This window comes from Seriola lalandi, unplaced genomic scaffold (assembly GCF_002814215.2).
Source record: "Seriola lalandi dorsalis isolate HSWRI2012SDOR001 ecotype SW California unplaced genomic scaffold, Sedor1 jcf7180002054883, whole genome shotgun sequence".
Taxonomy (NCBI): domain Eukaryota; kingdom Metazoa; phylum Chordata; class Actinopteri; order Carangiformes; family Carangidae; genus Seriola; species Seriola lalandi.
Genome location: NW_019525658.1, coordinates 5,285,198 through 5,301,611, shown reverse-complemented (window position 1 = coordinate 5,301,611; position 16,414 = coordinate 5,285,198). Strand labels below are relative to the sequence as shown.

At 42.3% G+C, this 16,414-nt stretch overlaps 1 protein-coding gene across 6 annotated transcripts in view; it reads left to right on the top strand.

The window, feature by feature from the left end:
* Nucleotides 1-16,414, top strand: part of add2 (adducin 2 (beta)) — a 21,110-nt gene extending 4,696 nt beyond the window's left edge. Inside the window, exons 1-16 of one of the 6 annotated variants that reach the window (XM_087171610.1) lie at nt 387-540; nt 2,470-2,667; nt 4,808-4,949; nt 6,719-6,870; nt 7,352-7,432; nt 8,203-8,352; nt 8,694-8,837; nt 9,019-9,117; nt 9,610-9,786; nt 10,608-10,856; nt 11,697-11,813; nt 11,905-11,991; nt 12,082-12,208; nt 13,121-13,207; nt 14,763-14,796; nt 14,957-15,095. In XM_087171610.1, coding sequence (XP_087027736.1) covers nt 2,521-2,667; nt 4,808-4,949; nt 6,719-6,870; nt 7,352-7,432; nt 8,203-8,352; nt 8,694-8,837; nt 9,019-9,117; nt 9,610-9,786; nt 10,608-10,856; nt 11,697-11,813; nt 11,905-11,991; nt 12,082-12,208; nt 13,121-13,207; nt 14,763-14,796; nt 14,957 — 1,794 coding nt within the window. In that variant the 5' untranslated portion in view covers nt 387-540; nt 2,470-2,520 and the 3' untranslated portion in view covers nt 14,958-15,095. Of the gene's footprint in view, nt 1-386; nt 541-2,469; nt 2,668-4,807; nt 4,950-6,718; nt 6,871-7,351; nt 7,433-8,202; nt 8,353-8,693; nt 8,838-9,018; nt 9,118-9,609; nt 9,787-10,607; nt 10,857-11,696; nt 11,814-11,904; nt 11,992-12,081; nt 12,209-13,120; nt 13,208-14,762; nt 14,797-14,956 lie in introns of those variants that run through there. The other 5 variants (XM_023397683.2, XM_087171611.1, XM_023397684.2 and 2 more) reach the window with 5 other exon arrangements.

Below are 16,414 nucleotides of genomic sequence, written 5' to 3'. Positions count from 1 at the left end.
ATGAACATGGGTCTAATGCAACTTCCTCATCTGCCTTTGGAGTGAGCATCTTTAAAACAGCCTGTCCCTTATGTTAGAGGCTTGAGGGATGAGGCCGATAGTGCATGTGATCAGGGATGTACAAGTAAATATGTTACAGCGATGCAACAAATCAAGTAAGTAAGTAACTGAGTCAGTTAGTCAGATGTGGCACAGGAGGGAGGGTGTGGTGTATTTGGGACCTTATCTGCTCCCTGCAGCACAGTGTGTGTGTGTGTGTGTGTGTGTGTGTGTGTGTGTGTGTGTGTGTGTGTGTGTGAGTGTGTGTGAGTGAGTGAGTTGAGTATGTTTCATTTGGGGAGTGGCCAGCTTCTTTCTGAAGATCCTTACAGTAACTCTTTACTCTTTCTCCAATTACCGAGTCGTATCACTAGCTAACTTCCTGTCAGTGGTTCTGGCGCTGCTGTCTGCATGTGAGCTTTTACTGCTAATGCTGCGTTTCTATAGCTCTGCATCTCCACTGGCCAGACCCCCGAGGAATCCAGGATCATTAATGTGAGGGTAGGTCTTTCATCTTAACGCTGCCATTTGAGAATGCAAGGGAGTTATGGCTTAATGTCCAGTATACTGTTCATTTTTGTACTCGCCAACAGTATACTCAGTTTACATGTTCAGATACAAAACAAATTGGCTTGGAGGTTGAATTGTACATAATGATATTGATTTTTATTTAATATTAGCTGATCTTTGTTGGCTCTCTTCAGAGTTTTTAACTCCCTTTGTGCTGATGAGCACCGCGTATCCTCAGGCAGGAACTTAACATCATAAACTCAGGAAGATTAGAAAATCTCCTCCCTCCTCTTCTCTTATTCACACATTTACTTGCATTTGTTAGGATGAGCCATGGTGGTAACGTTGCATCACATGGAGAGGATTGTGTTGCTGCTTTAAAAGTATATAGCTGGTGTAATTAAAACAGTTGTGTTCATAAAACCTAATTTTATTTTCTGTCTTTAACCTTTAAATTATGAATGCCTCTTCACTATTGTACTGTACATTTACCTAATTCGGGTTAATTTCACATGGGTATGAACTAGAGGTGTCACTATATACCTGTATTGACGATAAGCATGATATTTAGAACATTAAATATTGATATGGTATTAATAACACATGCATGATAATACCATGATGGCAGATGATGGACATTGTGGCTCCTTTATCAGTTCATCTGGACAAAACACAATAAACAAATTTAATGATGAATTTGACAGAGAGCATTATTTAGTTATCTAAAATTTTCTATAGATGTTGCGATAATATTGTTATGGTAAATTCTTTTGGCCACAATAACGGAGAAAAAAAAAAAACCTGTGTGCCGATCCACCCAGCGCAGCTTGTTGTGTGCTGTGTTCAGATCATCGCTATCATCTTTGGGAACCTTTGATTCATCCTGTTTGAAGCTCCTGAAATAAGGAAGAGCCGGTTCAGTTGCCGTGAATTGTTCCATTTGTGTGTGTGTGTGTGTGTGTGTGTGTGTGTGTGTGTGTGTGTGTGTGTGTGTGTGTGTGTGTGTGGGGGGGTTATGATTTATAAAATGTTTCTGACTTATGATATAGTGTGATGTTCCTTCGAGCCGACCTCCAGACTGTTGTCAAGCTGATTTACTGTGTTTTCAGACTCACAGGTTTGAAATGGGATGTTGATTGCATTTAATGACTTGAATCCAAACTCTGGCTAAATGCTGGCTTCAGTTCACCTGTCTGCCATTGTTGCCCAAAGGATGTCATCTGGTGAAGTGGAGCTTCTGTCGTCACATGCTGCTGCACAGTGGGTGTCATGAAAAGTAGCTTCGAGTTCTGCAAGAAGACCCAAACACCAGAATAGTCAGAGTAAACAAAGCAGCATTTTAAGAGTCAACATCAGTTGGGGAGTCAGATGAGAAGCTTGATATCACTAGCACATACTGTATGTATGACAAACATGAAGCTACAGCCAACAGCTGGTTAGCTTAGCAGTAAACAGCTAGCCTGGCTCTGTGCAAAGCTAACAAAAATCAACCGTTTGACAGGTGGAGACTTCAGGAAGTTACTGATCCTGACCAAGAAATAGTCATACGACCAATAGCATATAAACCTGTAAAAGCTCATTTTCACTCCTCAGTTTCTGTGTAAATTAAACAAATTGAAACTTGAAACCTGTTTATTGAGCTTTACAGATGCTGGTAGGTAGGTTTTGTCACCTCTGGACACATCTGGACCAGCTGTTTCCCTTTGTTTTCAGTCTTTCCTCTGAGCTAAACTGACCATTTCCTGGCTCTAGCTTCATATTTAATGGACAGATTAGAGAGTGGTATTGATCTTCTCATCTAACTCTTGCAAAGAAAGTGAAAAGGGTGTTTTCCAAAACTATCCCATCAGAGTGTTTACCGCTCGATGTAGGAGCTGTTTAAGCAGCATTTATAATGTTACTGATACTGTCTTTTTGCAGGTCTCTCCACCCACACCTGGTTGTAAGACACCCACTATAAAACAGTAGAAGATGAGCACGTCCCCCACCCCCAAGGGCACCCCGGTGCAGCGCAGCCCCAGCGATGGAGTCACTGAGAGCCTCCAGTCTCCTCAGCACTCCACACCTGGCTCCGGACCACAGCATAAGAAACGCATCTCCAGCCTCCTTCAGAGTCCGGTGAGACGACTGTTCGTCCGTCTTTGTATGATCTGTTGTCTTTCTCCTTCTCCTGTCTCTGTCTCCCTGTCTCCTCTCCCCCAGATGTGATTATCTCCTCACATTAGAGTAAATCTGTTCTCAAATGCTGCTTGACAGCCCGGGCTGCAGTCAGCGCTGGACTCCATTCTCAGTGCATGACTATGTGTTTCTGCATATGGGTGATTAACAGTGAAGCTCCATGACTCCATGTGCAGTGGAGAGGGACTGATGGAGGGAGACTGGCTCATTAAATATGTTTACTCACCCTCACCTCTGTAGTGTAGTATTCATGAGTGTTTAGTTATTCAGTGCTTGTCTTCAAAGCCCTCGTGAGTTTTTATGATTATAGCATTTTTCAAATTATTCAGATTCATTTTTTTGTTTGACAAAACTGAGACAATCCAGGGTTTGACCAGAAAGGTTCAAATCCTACACAGAAGGCTTTAAAGTTATAATGTAACCTTTCCACATTAAATGTCTAAAAATCACTAGACCTATTTTATATATATTTTTGTTGAGTTGTGTAATTATATTATCCCAAATTTTTCCAGCAGAAGTCAAATGTAGAGAAATGTGTGATTTTAATCATGGTAATGCTCAGTTTCATTCGGTCGTCTGTCAATGACGTCATATGCTCTATGCACACGTGTCAGTGTTGTAGGTGAAACTCAAAATTTACTTTAATCCAGCTTTAAGCTAAATTTTTAAGATACACGTTTTACACCTTGGTCGTTTTCAAATATATATTTGAACCAGATGAAGGATTTTAGTCATGGGACGTCTGGATCTGAAGTTATCGGAGTAGAAAGCTGAGAAAATGTCAGACAGCTCAGCTCCCAGCCGCTCCGAGATGTCCTGTGTCTGCCGAACAGCGTCATTGAATCAATGATTTTTTTTTTTTATAACCTAAATTTTTATTAAGTTTTCACATGTAAATACACAAAACAATACAGCAAACAAGTTACAGATTAGAATAACAATAATAGTAACATTAACAAACTGTCTGGAGATGATCCTCTATTCAGTCCACTGTTCCATTCGGCATTTGTTCAGTTGGTGTCACGTCTCATGTAAGTATTCCATTTTTCCCAGTTCTTTTCAAATACATTCTCTTTGATCCTTAAAAGATATGTCAATTCTTCCATAACATAGATTTCCTGGAAAATTTCCAACCACTGTTCCTGTTTCGGGGCATTTACATTGAGCCAGTTTCTTGTGACTGCTTTTTTACTTGCTGCGAGTAACACTTTAGTCAAGTACAGATCTTCTCTCGTTACAACCTTTCCAATATTCCCAAGATACATCACTGGGCAAGTATTTAGAGGGTTATAGAGGGTTGAGTCCCCTCTGCTCTCTCCCATAGCTCGGTAAAAAGCAGAGATGGGCCGAGACCCCTTCTGTTTGTATGAATCCATAATGACTCCAATCACCTTGTTTATAGTTGCAACTGGCCTTATCTCTTTTGTGAAATAATCTCTTAACTGCATGTATCTATAGAAGTCTTCGAGGCCGTACTTTGTCTTTAGCTCTTGGAAGCTTAGAAATTCCCCACCTTCTGAAACCGTACACATTGCTGTCATTCCTTTTTGTGTCCATTCTTTGAATACTGGATCGTGCGTCCCTGGTATGAATTTTGGATCGTATGTGAACCACTTCAGTGTGCATATATTCCTCTTAAGTTTGTATTTTCTTATTACAACCCTCCATATTTCTAGTGTGAATGCGACTATTGGGTAGTCAATGATTTTTAATGTGAAACTGCTTTATTCAGTGCTTTTAACGGTTATAACAAGTGGGACTGTTTGATTTGGAGAGGAGGAGATCTATAATAATAATAATAATTCGGCTCCTGGTAAAAACCTCCTGAAAGATAACAACTCCCATGATCCCATGCTATTTGACGACGTCACCCAATGCTGTCTTTTGTTATTGTCTTGATTGAGAGACCTCTTGCCGCATAAGTTACATACTCTACATTTAATTCAGCATTATTATGAAACTGAAATTATTTACATTATTTGGTCAATGCATGTATGTATGTATACATGTATACATTAACATATGTGTTTGTGTGTGTGTGTGTGCGTGTGTGTGTGTGTGTGTGTGTGTGTGTGTGTAGTCATTCAGGGAGGAGTTGGATGTGATGATCCAGGAACAGATGAAGAAGGGTGGCAGCTCATCCAACCTCTGGGCTCTGAGACAGCTCGCTGATTTCATGGCTACACACGGCTCTCCAGCTGCTCTGCCAGTCTCCCCCTCCAGTACGTGAACAAAACCTCTGATCAAACCTTTAAAGGCGAACTCCATCATCAGACTCATGATGGACAGTTTTTTTTTTTCAATGATCAAATCTGATGCAGCAGAGCCAAAGATATTGTCCTTTTTTTGTTCTACCTAGTCAAAACCTGGTGCCTACATTACCCACAATGCAACTCAACCATCAATAATTCACTGACAGATTCTGGATTCTTAAGCTAGTAGCAATTATTTAATTCTAATGAATCATTTTCAAACAACCAACCAGTAAAGCCATTTGCTAGCTCAGTGGGTGTTTGCCTGGTAACTTCACTACAGCCCAGGCGTATGTTCCACTGTCAGCTCGACGGCTTCTTTATTGTTTGATAACTCTGCTGTGTTTCACCTTGTTAGCCTCACATGCATAAACATTGTTTGCCATGGACAGAAGAGGTCACTAGATTTTTAGCTGTAACTTTTGTCGACAACTTAAAATGACACGAGCAGGTTAACTGGCAGGAGTGTTTGGTGCTTTTATGTTTTGAGGTCATTATTAGCTCACCTACTGTTAGCTGGCTTGTTCTATTTCACTGTAAGCTACAGAGCAGCTGTTACTAGCAGATTTAGTACTGTTAATCGATACTGTTTTATTTTTAACCCCAAGTGTTTTGCTGTCAGCTCTCAATCTCTGGGTATTAATTTCATCATTAGACTGGATGTTGTATCCGCTGATCATAAAATCATGCTTTATACTTGCCCGACACAGGTGTAACTCATCACATTGATTAATGGGTGTATTTGATTTATAGAGCAGGACGTGGTATTGTTCACTAAAGCTAGAAACATTTTTTTTTAGAAGTAGTGAACCCCTCGGCGCATGTAGTGGACAGGACGAGTTTAAATAAATGAATCCAATATCAATATCAAAAGAAAATCAGACATACGATTGTAAATAATTGTCATTTTTCAAACACATTCAAACACTGATTTACTTTACCTGTGGAACTAAAGAGCAACAACAGAGGAGGCAGCAGCAGAAATGCAGTTGGGTTGACGGTGTGATTGATCAGCCCACAGGCGGCCCGGTGTGGGTGGTGTTGGTGTCCCCTGGCGACCTGACGTGTTTGTCGTGTTTCTATCCTAAATGGAAGAGAGTCATTATTAATGTTATTAGTTCCACTTGAGCTTCTCCTGCTATGACAAGTTAAAACGTCTGATGTCAACATGATGAATACAACCACCGGTGTGCACATTAGGACTGAGTTTGTCCGTGTGTTTGTGACTGTGTGGATGACAAACACAAATAATTAAATTGGCCACAAAGAGAAAATATATTTGTGCTATTGGTCTATTTGTAATTGTTTAATTGGGGTTAACAACCCTGTACATAAACACAGGTGTTTACTGATAAGACTGTGCAGTGGGTTATATAAAGTCACTTATATCCATGTAGTAATATTGATGGTAAATGTGTAAGTTGCTCTGTTTAGACAGGGAGAAGCATTCAGAGCACAAATATCCATGTTATCTATGTTATGGATACTCATACTCATACATGCACTAAAGACACACGTTCAAATGTCAAATACAGTGTGCTTTCCATTGCACAAAAGAACACGTTCTCAAAATCTGAAAGAAATGACATGAACCAGAGGTTATCCATCACTGCCATTTTCCTTATGTTGAAATATTTACATGGAAAAGAATCACTCTCGTACTAACCTCTGCAGATCATCATCTTCACTCTGCTCTCTCTCCCTCTCTGCTTTCCTCTCTTTCTCCCCCCCACACACAGACATGATGATGGTGACACCCATCAACGACCTGCATGGGTGGGAGCCTGGCACCATGGTGAAGGGGGAGAGGTTAATGCGCTGCAAGATGGCCAGCACCCATCGCCTGTTCGACCTCTACGGCTGGGCCCAGATCAGCCGCACCTGTCTCACTGTTAGTTTTACTCTCTTTTCCCAGCATTATGTTTTTTTCCCTCGACACATTTACTGAACAGACATAAGACATAAGTAGCAGGTACTGAAATATAATTTAACTGGCTTTTGAGTGAAACAGCTGATTGGCTCCATAGAGAGTGGAAGAGAAAGACTGGTCCTCTGTGTTACTGCTGGGGTTGACAGCAGTATTAAGGCACTGCAAGGGTCAATTTCCAATATGTAAAGAGAAAAGGCGTTGCATTAACTCTGGCTTAAATAAAGGAGACAAGTCATATGAAGTTAGAAGAGTGGATGCAGAGGAAGGTGCTGCAGTAACAAGCTCAGGAAGAAACCTGTTATCTGTGATCAGATGATAGAAATCTGTGTGTCTGTGCTCTGTCTTCATCTTTTTGTGCTGTGCAAATGGAAAAACACCAGAAGGGTTTTCACACAATAACAATAATATTTCTAACGTTTATGTTCTTTTTCCTGGCTGACAGCTGCGCGTCAGTAAAGAACAGGAACACTTCCTGGTGCTTCCAGACGGCCTGGCCTACAGTGAGGTGACCGGATCCAGTCTGGTGAGTCAGACCAGTCAGGATGAAGGTTTCACACATGTGACCTGGTCCTTTTGACTGTTTGTGGACAAGTTATTGATATGATGCAAACTTTTATAGAATTTTATTATTAATCAGAAATACTAGAATCGTCTAACTCTATTATAGTATTTTGTATTTTTTGATGAAGTGATTTTAATATTTAGTCTTTAAAATTTCAGAATGTAGTGAGCGATGCCTGTCCCATTTTCTTAATCCCACAATTTTATTTTGAAATAGTTTTTTTTCACTAGGGCTAAACAATTAATCGAAGAATGACCATCCTAACTGAAATCGTGACTCATATCGCAACATCTGCCAAAATAATCGCAATGTGATTTTTCAGCTCCAGTTTTGGACAACAGACCAAAAGATATTTACAAAGACAAAAACAAAAAGCTAATATTATAGAATATTTGATATTTTTATTCTTAATCGACTTATACAATTATCAAATGGTTCCTGAACAATTATTTGACTAGTCATTTTAGCTGTAGTTTTCATTAGTAGTATTTTCTTGGTTTTAATGGTTTCACTGGTCCGTGGTCTACATACTCTTTGAGAGAATCTTCCTCCCTAAGTTTTAATTGATGCATGAAGTCCAAGAAAACGTGCACAACCAAAACCTGCTTCTGTCCACATGAGTTTTAAAGTTGAATTTATGAAGAATATCACTGGTGTCTGCATGTTAGAGAATTGATTATGATCTGACTTCTCTGAGAGACACATGCTGATAGGGCTGTGTGCCTTCACAGGTAAAGGTAAACATCCTGGGTGAGGTGGTGGAGAAGGGCAGCACCAACCTGGGCGTGGACCCAGAGAAGTTCAGCCTGCACTCAGCCATCTACTCGGCCCGGCCAGATGTTCGCTGTCTACTTCACCTCCACACGCCGGCCACAGCTGCAGTGAGTCAGCCTGGGCTGATGCCAGCGGAGAGGCTGGCATCAGCTCACAGCTCTGTCCTGTCGTGTTTAGAGGAGACACATTAGACCTCTGCTGGTCACTTCCAGATTCACATGGGGAGACACGGCTGAGTGCCTGTCATTCATACACGAAGAATCATTTCCGTTACACATTTTAGATCATTGTTGATTACAGACATTAGCAACTTCAAGGTCGTCTTGTTCTGTTTGAGTCTGATAACATTACACCTGATTGTCCAGCATGGATTTGCTTGTAAAGCGCATGAGAATTTGAGCCTGTTTCATGATCTCTGCTGCCGCGTCTGACAGCGAACGATCTCTAGGTTTCAGCTATGAAGTGCGGCCTCCTGCCGCTCTCCCATGAGGCTCTGCTGGTCGGTGACGTGGCCTACTATGACTACAACGGAGTCATGGAGGAGGAGGAGGACAGAGTGGAGCTGCAGAAGAGCTTGGGACCCACCTGTAAGGTGAGCAGACCACAGGAAGCAGAACCATTAATATGATACTGCTCCTGCGCCTCCCACATGGACTGACTGAGCTTTAAGAGTGAACAGAGAGAAGACATAAGGTGGTGTTACCTCACACTGGATTCATTACTCGTGAGTTGCTTTTATTTCGGTGTTAATGTGGATTTCATGTGTGTCCCAGGTTCTGGTGCTGAGAAATCACGGCATCGTGGCTCTTGGGGAGTCTGTGGAGGAGGCCTTCTACACCATCTTCCACATCCAGACTGCCTGCCAGATCCAGGTTGTATACAGCAGCCACACACACACACACACACACACACACACACACACACACACACACACACACACACACACACACACACACACACGCGCGCACTGTACTGACTAACAGCTGACATACTAGAGACAAAGTGCTGCCACTGCATGTGTGTAGGTGTGTGTGAGTGGGAGAGTGAGCTGGCACGTGTCCATGATGTAGATGCAGTGCTCCACCTGGGCAGTCGCTCTTCTCTTGGTGCCCTTCCTCTGTAATTCAGCCGGCAGCTCTGCTCTGCATTACAATACACTACAGGAGCGTCGCCTGCCAAAAGAGACACTGCAGTGATCCTACAGGACCAGCAGCACAAATGTGACTGTGCAGTCGTCAGTTCTTCAGATCTACAGAGCCTGATGTGTTGTATTTTCCCAACTCACAGTAAATGTGGCTCAGATGCTTTTGTGCAATGCACCATGCTGCAACTTGTTCTAAATCACTGTTTGTTTGTTTTTTCAGGTGACAGCTTTGTGTAGTGCTGGTGGCGAACAGAACCTGATTTTACTGGACCGGACCAACCATAAACCGAACCCGGCCGGCACCGTGGGCTGGGCTGGCTCCACCTTTGGGCCCCTGCACAAGAGCCGCGTTGGGGAGCATGAGTTTGAAGCCCTCATGAGAACTCTGGACAATCTGGTAGGCAACAGACAGACACATGTTCACAGTGAGGATGAAGGTGTTTAGTAAAGATTTGCTGGAATTAAAAGAATGGCACGATAAAAGGTCTTACTCACCTTGATTCACAAAAACTATAGAGTCTGTCAGCTGCAGCTCAACCCTAACCCGCTCCCATGTGTGTATTGACCATTATCAGTGAGGTGCTAATACTACACACATGTCATATGGAATTTACTATGAATTTAATATGAAAGTGCCTGAGAACAAGACACAACCAACTTTGTAACCCTACAACCACCGTGAGCTGTCTGATCAGCTAAACGCTTGCTACCAGACGTAAACCATTTATAATGTGAGTGCAGCATAAGAGCTGTGAGAAATACTGCCCCATTTCCTGTAGCTTCTTCACAATAAAAGCATAAAAGCTTTCCTGTGGTTTGCAGATGGAAAGCTTTTGTTGTAAAGCAGCAGCATCATCAAATGTTCAGATTACATCAGCAGTGACTCAACAGCAAATACATCTTTGTTGCAGCTGTTCTATGACACAAAAGTACAAACCACAGAAACTTTAGTTGCACAATATCCAGGGGCTGATGGTGGAAGCTGACCACGGTAAAAAAAATACTGCTTTCACTGCCGTAGCCTGCACAGTCACTGAGATTAGAGCAATGACACAGCTTGTTTGAGGGACAATACATCAAATGCTGTAGTTCCCTGTTGAGAGGGTGCAGTAGTGGCTGTGGTGTGGACCGGGAGAAAAGCTCTGTCTCTCTGTCCTTCAGAGGGTGAGGTGATGTTGTCATCACACCCTAAAGCTTCCTCCGTCTGTCGTTTCTCAGGGCTACCGTACCGGCTACACGTACCGTTTCCCTGTGCTGCTGGAGCGGTCGCGGATGCGGAGGGAGGTGGAGGTGCCTGCGACCGCCACAGCCTTCCACCAGTTTGACGACGACGGAGTCCACCCGGCTCTGAGACAGCACCCCTTTGCCCAGCGCCAGCAGCAGGAGAGGACCAGATGGCTCAACACCCCCAACACCTACCAAAAAGTCAGCCAGGAGCAGGCCAGCCCTGGACACCAGCGCACCACTGTGAGGCTTCACTGATTTACTGAACAGATCTCACTGTAGCAGGACAGGAACCGTCTAAAATAAAGTTGCAAACTGTGTCCTTAGAAGTTGTGTGATGACTCCCGATCAGATAGTGAGGCTACGTAGACTGTATGTAGTTATAAAAGAAGTTAAAGAGGAGCTGGAGAGCAGAAGGATCAGATCCTGGAGTGAGATTAATGTGAGCTGTGAGCAGGAAAGGAAGAAAGGGCTTGAAGCTCACTGAGGTGTGGAGACAGACACAGTAACAGAGTTATTAACTCACCATCTCTCTGATGATTTGAAAAGACACTGATGATATTTGATTTGCACTCCACCGAGGATATTTCTGTATCCAGAATCAACCTGTGGTTCATAGGAGGGTTGATTAAGACTGTGGAGCGTTTGTTTTTATGTCTGTACTTCAGAGGACAGAGTGATCAGACCGGCGGTGATGAGTCCTTCAGGGAGAGGAGCAGTATGAGTCTGACTGACTGACATCACTGGGAGGAGCTTGCCTCTCCCTCCTCCTCCTCCTCCTCTGTCCCTCCCACCCTCCTCTCTCTCCTCTCCTCTGCATTGCAGGGGAAAGCCCACTTGCTCAGGAGGACTGCTGCAGTGCAGAGTCTGCCCTCTGCTGGCAAAAACATAAACTCAATAGTAATAAATCTCCTTCTTAAAAACATACTTTTTAAAGGAAAATTTTAATGTAGAAAGCGACATTTTTCCTGCCCCTTGTCTGACTTAATAATACAGCCACACTGAGTCATTGACTTCTACTATTTTTTTCTTTTAAAAGTGGATTGTGAGTTGTTGTTTTGATGTTGGTTTTCTCTTCCTCAGTGGTTGAAGACAGAAGAGGTGACACAAGCCGGCAGCACGTCCATCAAGATGGAGAACCCAAACCAGTTTGTGCCTCTTTTCACCAACCCTCAGGAGGTGATTGAGACACGAAACAAGGTAACTCCTCCTTGCCTTTCCTCATCTTCTCGCCTTCTTCACTCTTGTCATATGAGTCAAAAGCTGTTTACAGTGGATGTTGTCTCCTCAGATCCGACAGCAGAATCGTCAGGACATGAAGACGGCGGGACCACAGTCTCAAGTCCTGGCCAGCGTCATTACGGAGGAGAGTCCTCCGGTAAAGTGCAGCCTCTGTGCTCTCCAGACATCTGTCTCTTTTGTTCTCTGAGTTCAAAGCTGTGATTTTGTGTCTCTTCTTGTCTCTTAGTCTCCAGTCAGCCCACCCAAAATCCCACTGGAACCAGAACCCCCCAACCCCTTCAACCAGCTGACGGACCAGGAGCTGGAGGAGTACCGCAAAGAGGTGCAGAGGAAACAGGATGGAGGGACCGATGGTACAGTTACTTCAGCTCAACTCACACACTCAAATGCTAATAACTCTATATCTATAACTTTATACTCTATACTATAATAACGCTTGTATACGGTACGTATCTATTTATTCTCAAGTTGTCTTATTAATAGTTTTAGTATATAGCCATATAGTCCTAAACACTATATGGCCAAGATGTATGTGGACAGTTTAACATGATACCCGTATGTGATGGTTGAACCTCTCATCCATAAATTCTATATTTTCTCAAGTGATTTGAAATAAAGGAAAAATAAAAAAGTGTTGCCTGGAGTTTAAGGAAAAACCATGAAGCTTAATGTTTCTATTTACACCTCATTTTAACTTTTTAACCAAAAGTATTATTTGTTAATGTATTTGTTTATATGTTTGACTCTTCTGTCTTTTGTCGGTCAGGCGTGTCCACATACATCTGGCTATATACTGTATATAGTCTAGACATAAAGACAATGTAATATGTGAACCGTCACTTTCACCAGTAAAGCGTTGTGTACTTTCTTCTAACCATCTTGGGTGCTGTGTGTTACATCATTAAATACCAATATATCAATTTCAAATTAAAATTACTGTTTAGTTTTCACTTTTCCATTATCTGTTATTGTAGGAAAAGGTGAAACCTTTAGTCCTGTTTCTCCTCCTCTATCCCTCCTGTGTGTTGTGTTGCTAAGCAATTCAACAGATTTTTGTTTTTTGCTGATGGACACAAAAAATCTGAACATCAGTTGTTTTGTTTATAGTCATGAATAAGTGTTTTAAATTCTTTAATCATTTTTTAAGTTAAGATGCTTCACACGGCACCTTCACTTGTGACTGATGTGTAAACTGTGTCAATCTTAACTTCCTGCACTGCCCTCACTGTTCCTCACTGTGTGTGTCTGTGTGTTTGCGCGAGTAGGGGAGGAGGAGGTGGCAAATGACAAGGATTCTTCCCCTGCTACCTCCCCCATAAAGGGCCCTCCACCGAGCCCCCCTCCTCTCTCAGGTGAGGCTTGGCAGAGCACCGAGCGTCTGCCCTGCTTGCCTTGCATCCTGGCTCTGTGACCAGCGGCCTGCTCCCAGTCTCTTAGTGCCGCTTCTGCCTCTCATGCATCAAATACTCACTGACGACCATGTTACTCCTCCTCATGTGCAGTAGATAGTGCCTCTGTTCACACGGATTGTTCAAAGGTTGTAGAATAAATATTGAAATATGCATAGTTATTATGTGAAGTATTATGACGATGATAACTGTTTAGTTATTGTTAATGAAGAGTTCAACGCTCAGAACAATCCAGTGAATCAGCTCCATTAGGACTGTGTAGGTGTGTTTTGATCAGATGTGACTGACAGTGATCAAATGATAACTGTCATCAGACTTCGACTCAGATGTCGCTGACTAATGTTTGTTGGATGGAGGTACGAGACTTGGAGTCCCACCAACTTCACACCAGTGACAAAAGCACAGAGAGAGACAGAGAAAGTGATTTCTTTCCTGCACAATAAGCAACCAATCGCCGAATGTAATATTCACAATAAAAGCATAAACATAAGACCTTACAGTCACACTTATATAGCCCTGAAAATCCCTGAGCCCCACATAGAGGATAAAGAAGACTAATAATGACATAACAAAATTCTCTAAAGATAGACAACGTAGACACACTACAACTGCAAACTCCACATGAGGCACATGCAGTACCGTTTAAACTCGGCTCAATTCTCCATGAGATGAGATGAGACTTAGTTCATTGTCAGAGAGGAAATTCATGTTACAGCAGCACAAGAAACAGATCTGAATATATTTTTACATACATTACAATACTTAGACCATAGACACAACATAACCTGAGCATTGTGTAGGAAACTGATCAAATATATTCCCATAACCCTAACCCTAAAACCTGGTACAAAATTCAGATTATTGGACAAGACAAAAGACAAAAACACTCTCAGTAGTATCTGGTCGTGTCATCTATCGCAACATGTTCTGGTTTTATGTGCCCTGTTTTGGAGGTATACACCGCATGTCTGAGATTTCTGCCTCCACCCAACACAACAGAAGTGAATGGTATTTTATATGTGGTGATCGTAGCTCTCAGCAACGTCTGTGTCCCGGTTTCTCTGGATAACCCACACCCCTCACTGTCAAATGTTTTCACACAAACCATTTTCTACAGGTAAAAAAAATGCCTGTGTGAAAACTGTTGAGAGCGAGTTGTGTGGAAAGTCTTAGTGAGATATGAAGTGGAGTAACATGGGTCGTCAGCTTTTCTTGGCATGTGCAATAGATCTATCTCATCAAAAATCTTAAACATAAAATAGGTGTAACTAATAATAAAGGCTCTTTGTGGTGTAGCTTTGCCTCACCTGGGCTCTCGTATTTTAGTTACACCTGTGTGAGTCAAAATGTCTGTTATATTGGGTTGTTACTGTTTGATTTACATTTCAGCCCTTTGTAGTGAAATCTTTGTGTCTGTGTACCTACTGTGTGTGTTGTGCTCTCTCCCTCTGTGTCTGTCTCTCTGTCCTTTTCTGTGTTACTCCTTGCTCATTCATAGGGCACACTTCTGGTGCTTTGGTCTTGTCTCACTAGTAAGTACAGAGAAACTGTATGACAGTCCACTTCTCATTAAGCTAGCATGTTCATCTGCAGCGACATGTCTTGCATGTAGCTCTGCAGCTCCGCCACACTCAAGGCTTTCTGTCCGACAGCTAAAAAGTCTTTTCGTTTATTTATTTTTTTTCTGAGCAGAAGAGGCAAAGACCGACTCTCCGGCCATACAGAACGGAGGCGAGGAGGAGAAGCAGACGACAGAAGAACTGGAGAAAGGCATGAAGGCTCTATCAACCAATGACACCTCCTCCACCCCTGCTGCTCCACCCGCCAAACCACAAGGTGGCACCCCTGAGGGCTCACCCTCCAAGTCCCCGTCCAAGAAGAAAAAGAAGTTCAAGCCGCCGTCGTTCCTGAAAAAGAGCAAGAAGCAGAAGGAGAAAGCAGAGACCTGAGGCGTCCAGACACACCAGACCTCGGTGAAATACTACTGTGAAATACTTCTTAGTGTGTGGCGTTATGAGTAGCAGATGGACTTAACCACATCAGATCTATTCAAACAGTCAAGATGTCGTTCACAGACACAGTGTACTAAACTGACTTTCAAATGCTCTACTGTAAACTGCTCCTCACTGAGTTGATCTGTGTGGTTATTCATCTTCAGCAGGTTAAAAACACTGATGATTATTTTCACATACTATTTGACCCAGGTCACATACAGCCAAACTTTTTGACACACCATCGCTTGTCTCACACACGCACGCACACACACACAAACGCACACACACACACACACACACACACACACACACACATACACACTGACACACAGTCCGTGTATTACTCACATCTTATTTTTCACCTGCTGTGCTACCAAACCATTACTTAACTTCACTGTATAGACATGCAGACATGTTTGTTTTCAAACTGGGATTAGTACTGTGATCCTGTGCACTCACCGCTCAGAATTTGGTTTTTTTTTTGTTTATTTTAATCCCCACCTTTGCAAGACACGGTGGAAATTTAAGTCCCCATGGATTATGCATCCCTTACCCTCCTATAGGCACTTGACATATGTATATTGACATTCTAGTATGTTGCATTTGTTCATCATCATAGGCACCTTCTAGTCATGATTTGATTCTAATTATCAGATAAATGTTGCAGGTATACTATGTGAGCACAGGTGCAGTATGTGTAGGAATATACTGATAGCTACTGACTGCGCTTTTCTGAATGCTGGTTTTGTGTAAAAGCCTATTGACGTTATTTCAGCAGGGACAAACATGGAGAAAGAGAGCAGGGGGAAAATATAATGGCTCGCAACAAAACATAAGCCGCTATTAGTTCCACTATTACCAAAAAAAAAGGATAAAGCATAAAGAAATTGTTGCTTGTCAATGCAGTTTGAAACCCAGTAACAGAAGATACTGAAGGTACTAAACATTCCACTTTTCTCATTTTCTTTTAAATGTACGTGTGCAGAATACCTCTTAACAGTTGTAATTATTTTCTGTTTAAACCAGTAGCTGTTATCAAAATGCTGATGTGTGATGTTTGCTCATGGTTTTAATTTATTTTATATTAGAACGTATAAGTGAGTATTTCAAGGTTACCATGTATCAATCATTAAAGATCAAGTTTGATTTAAAACCA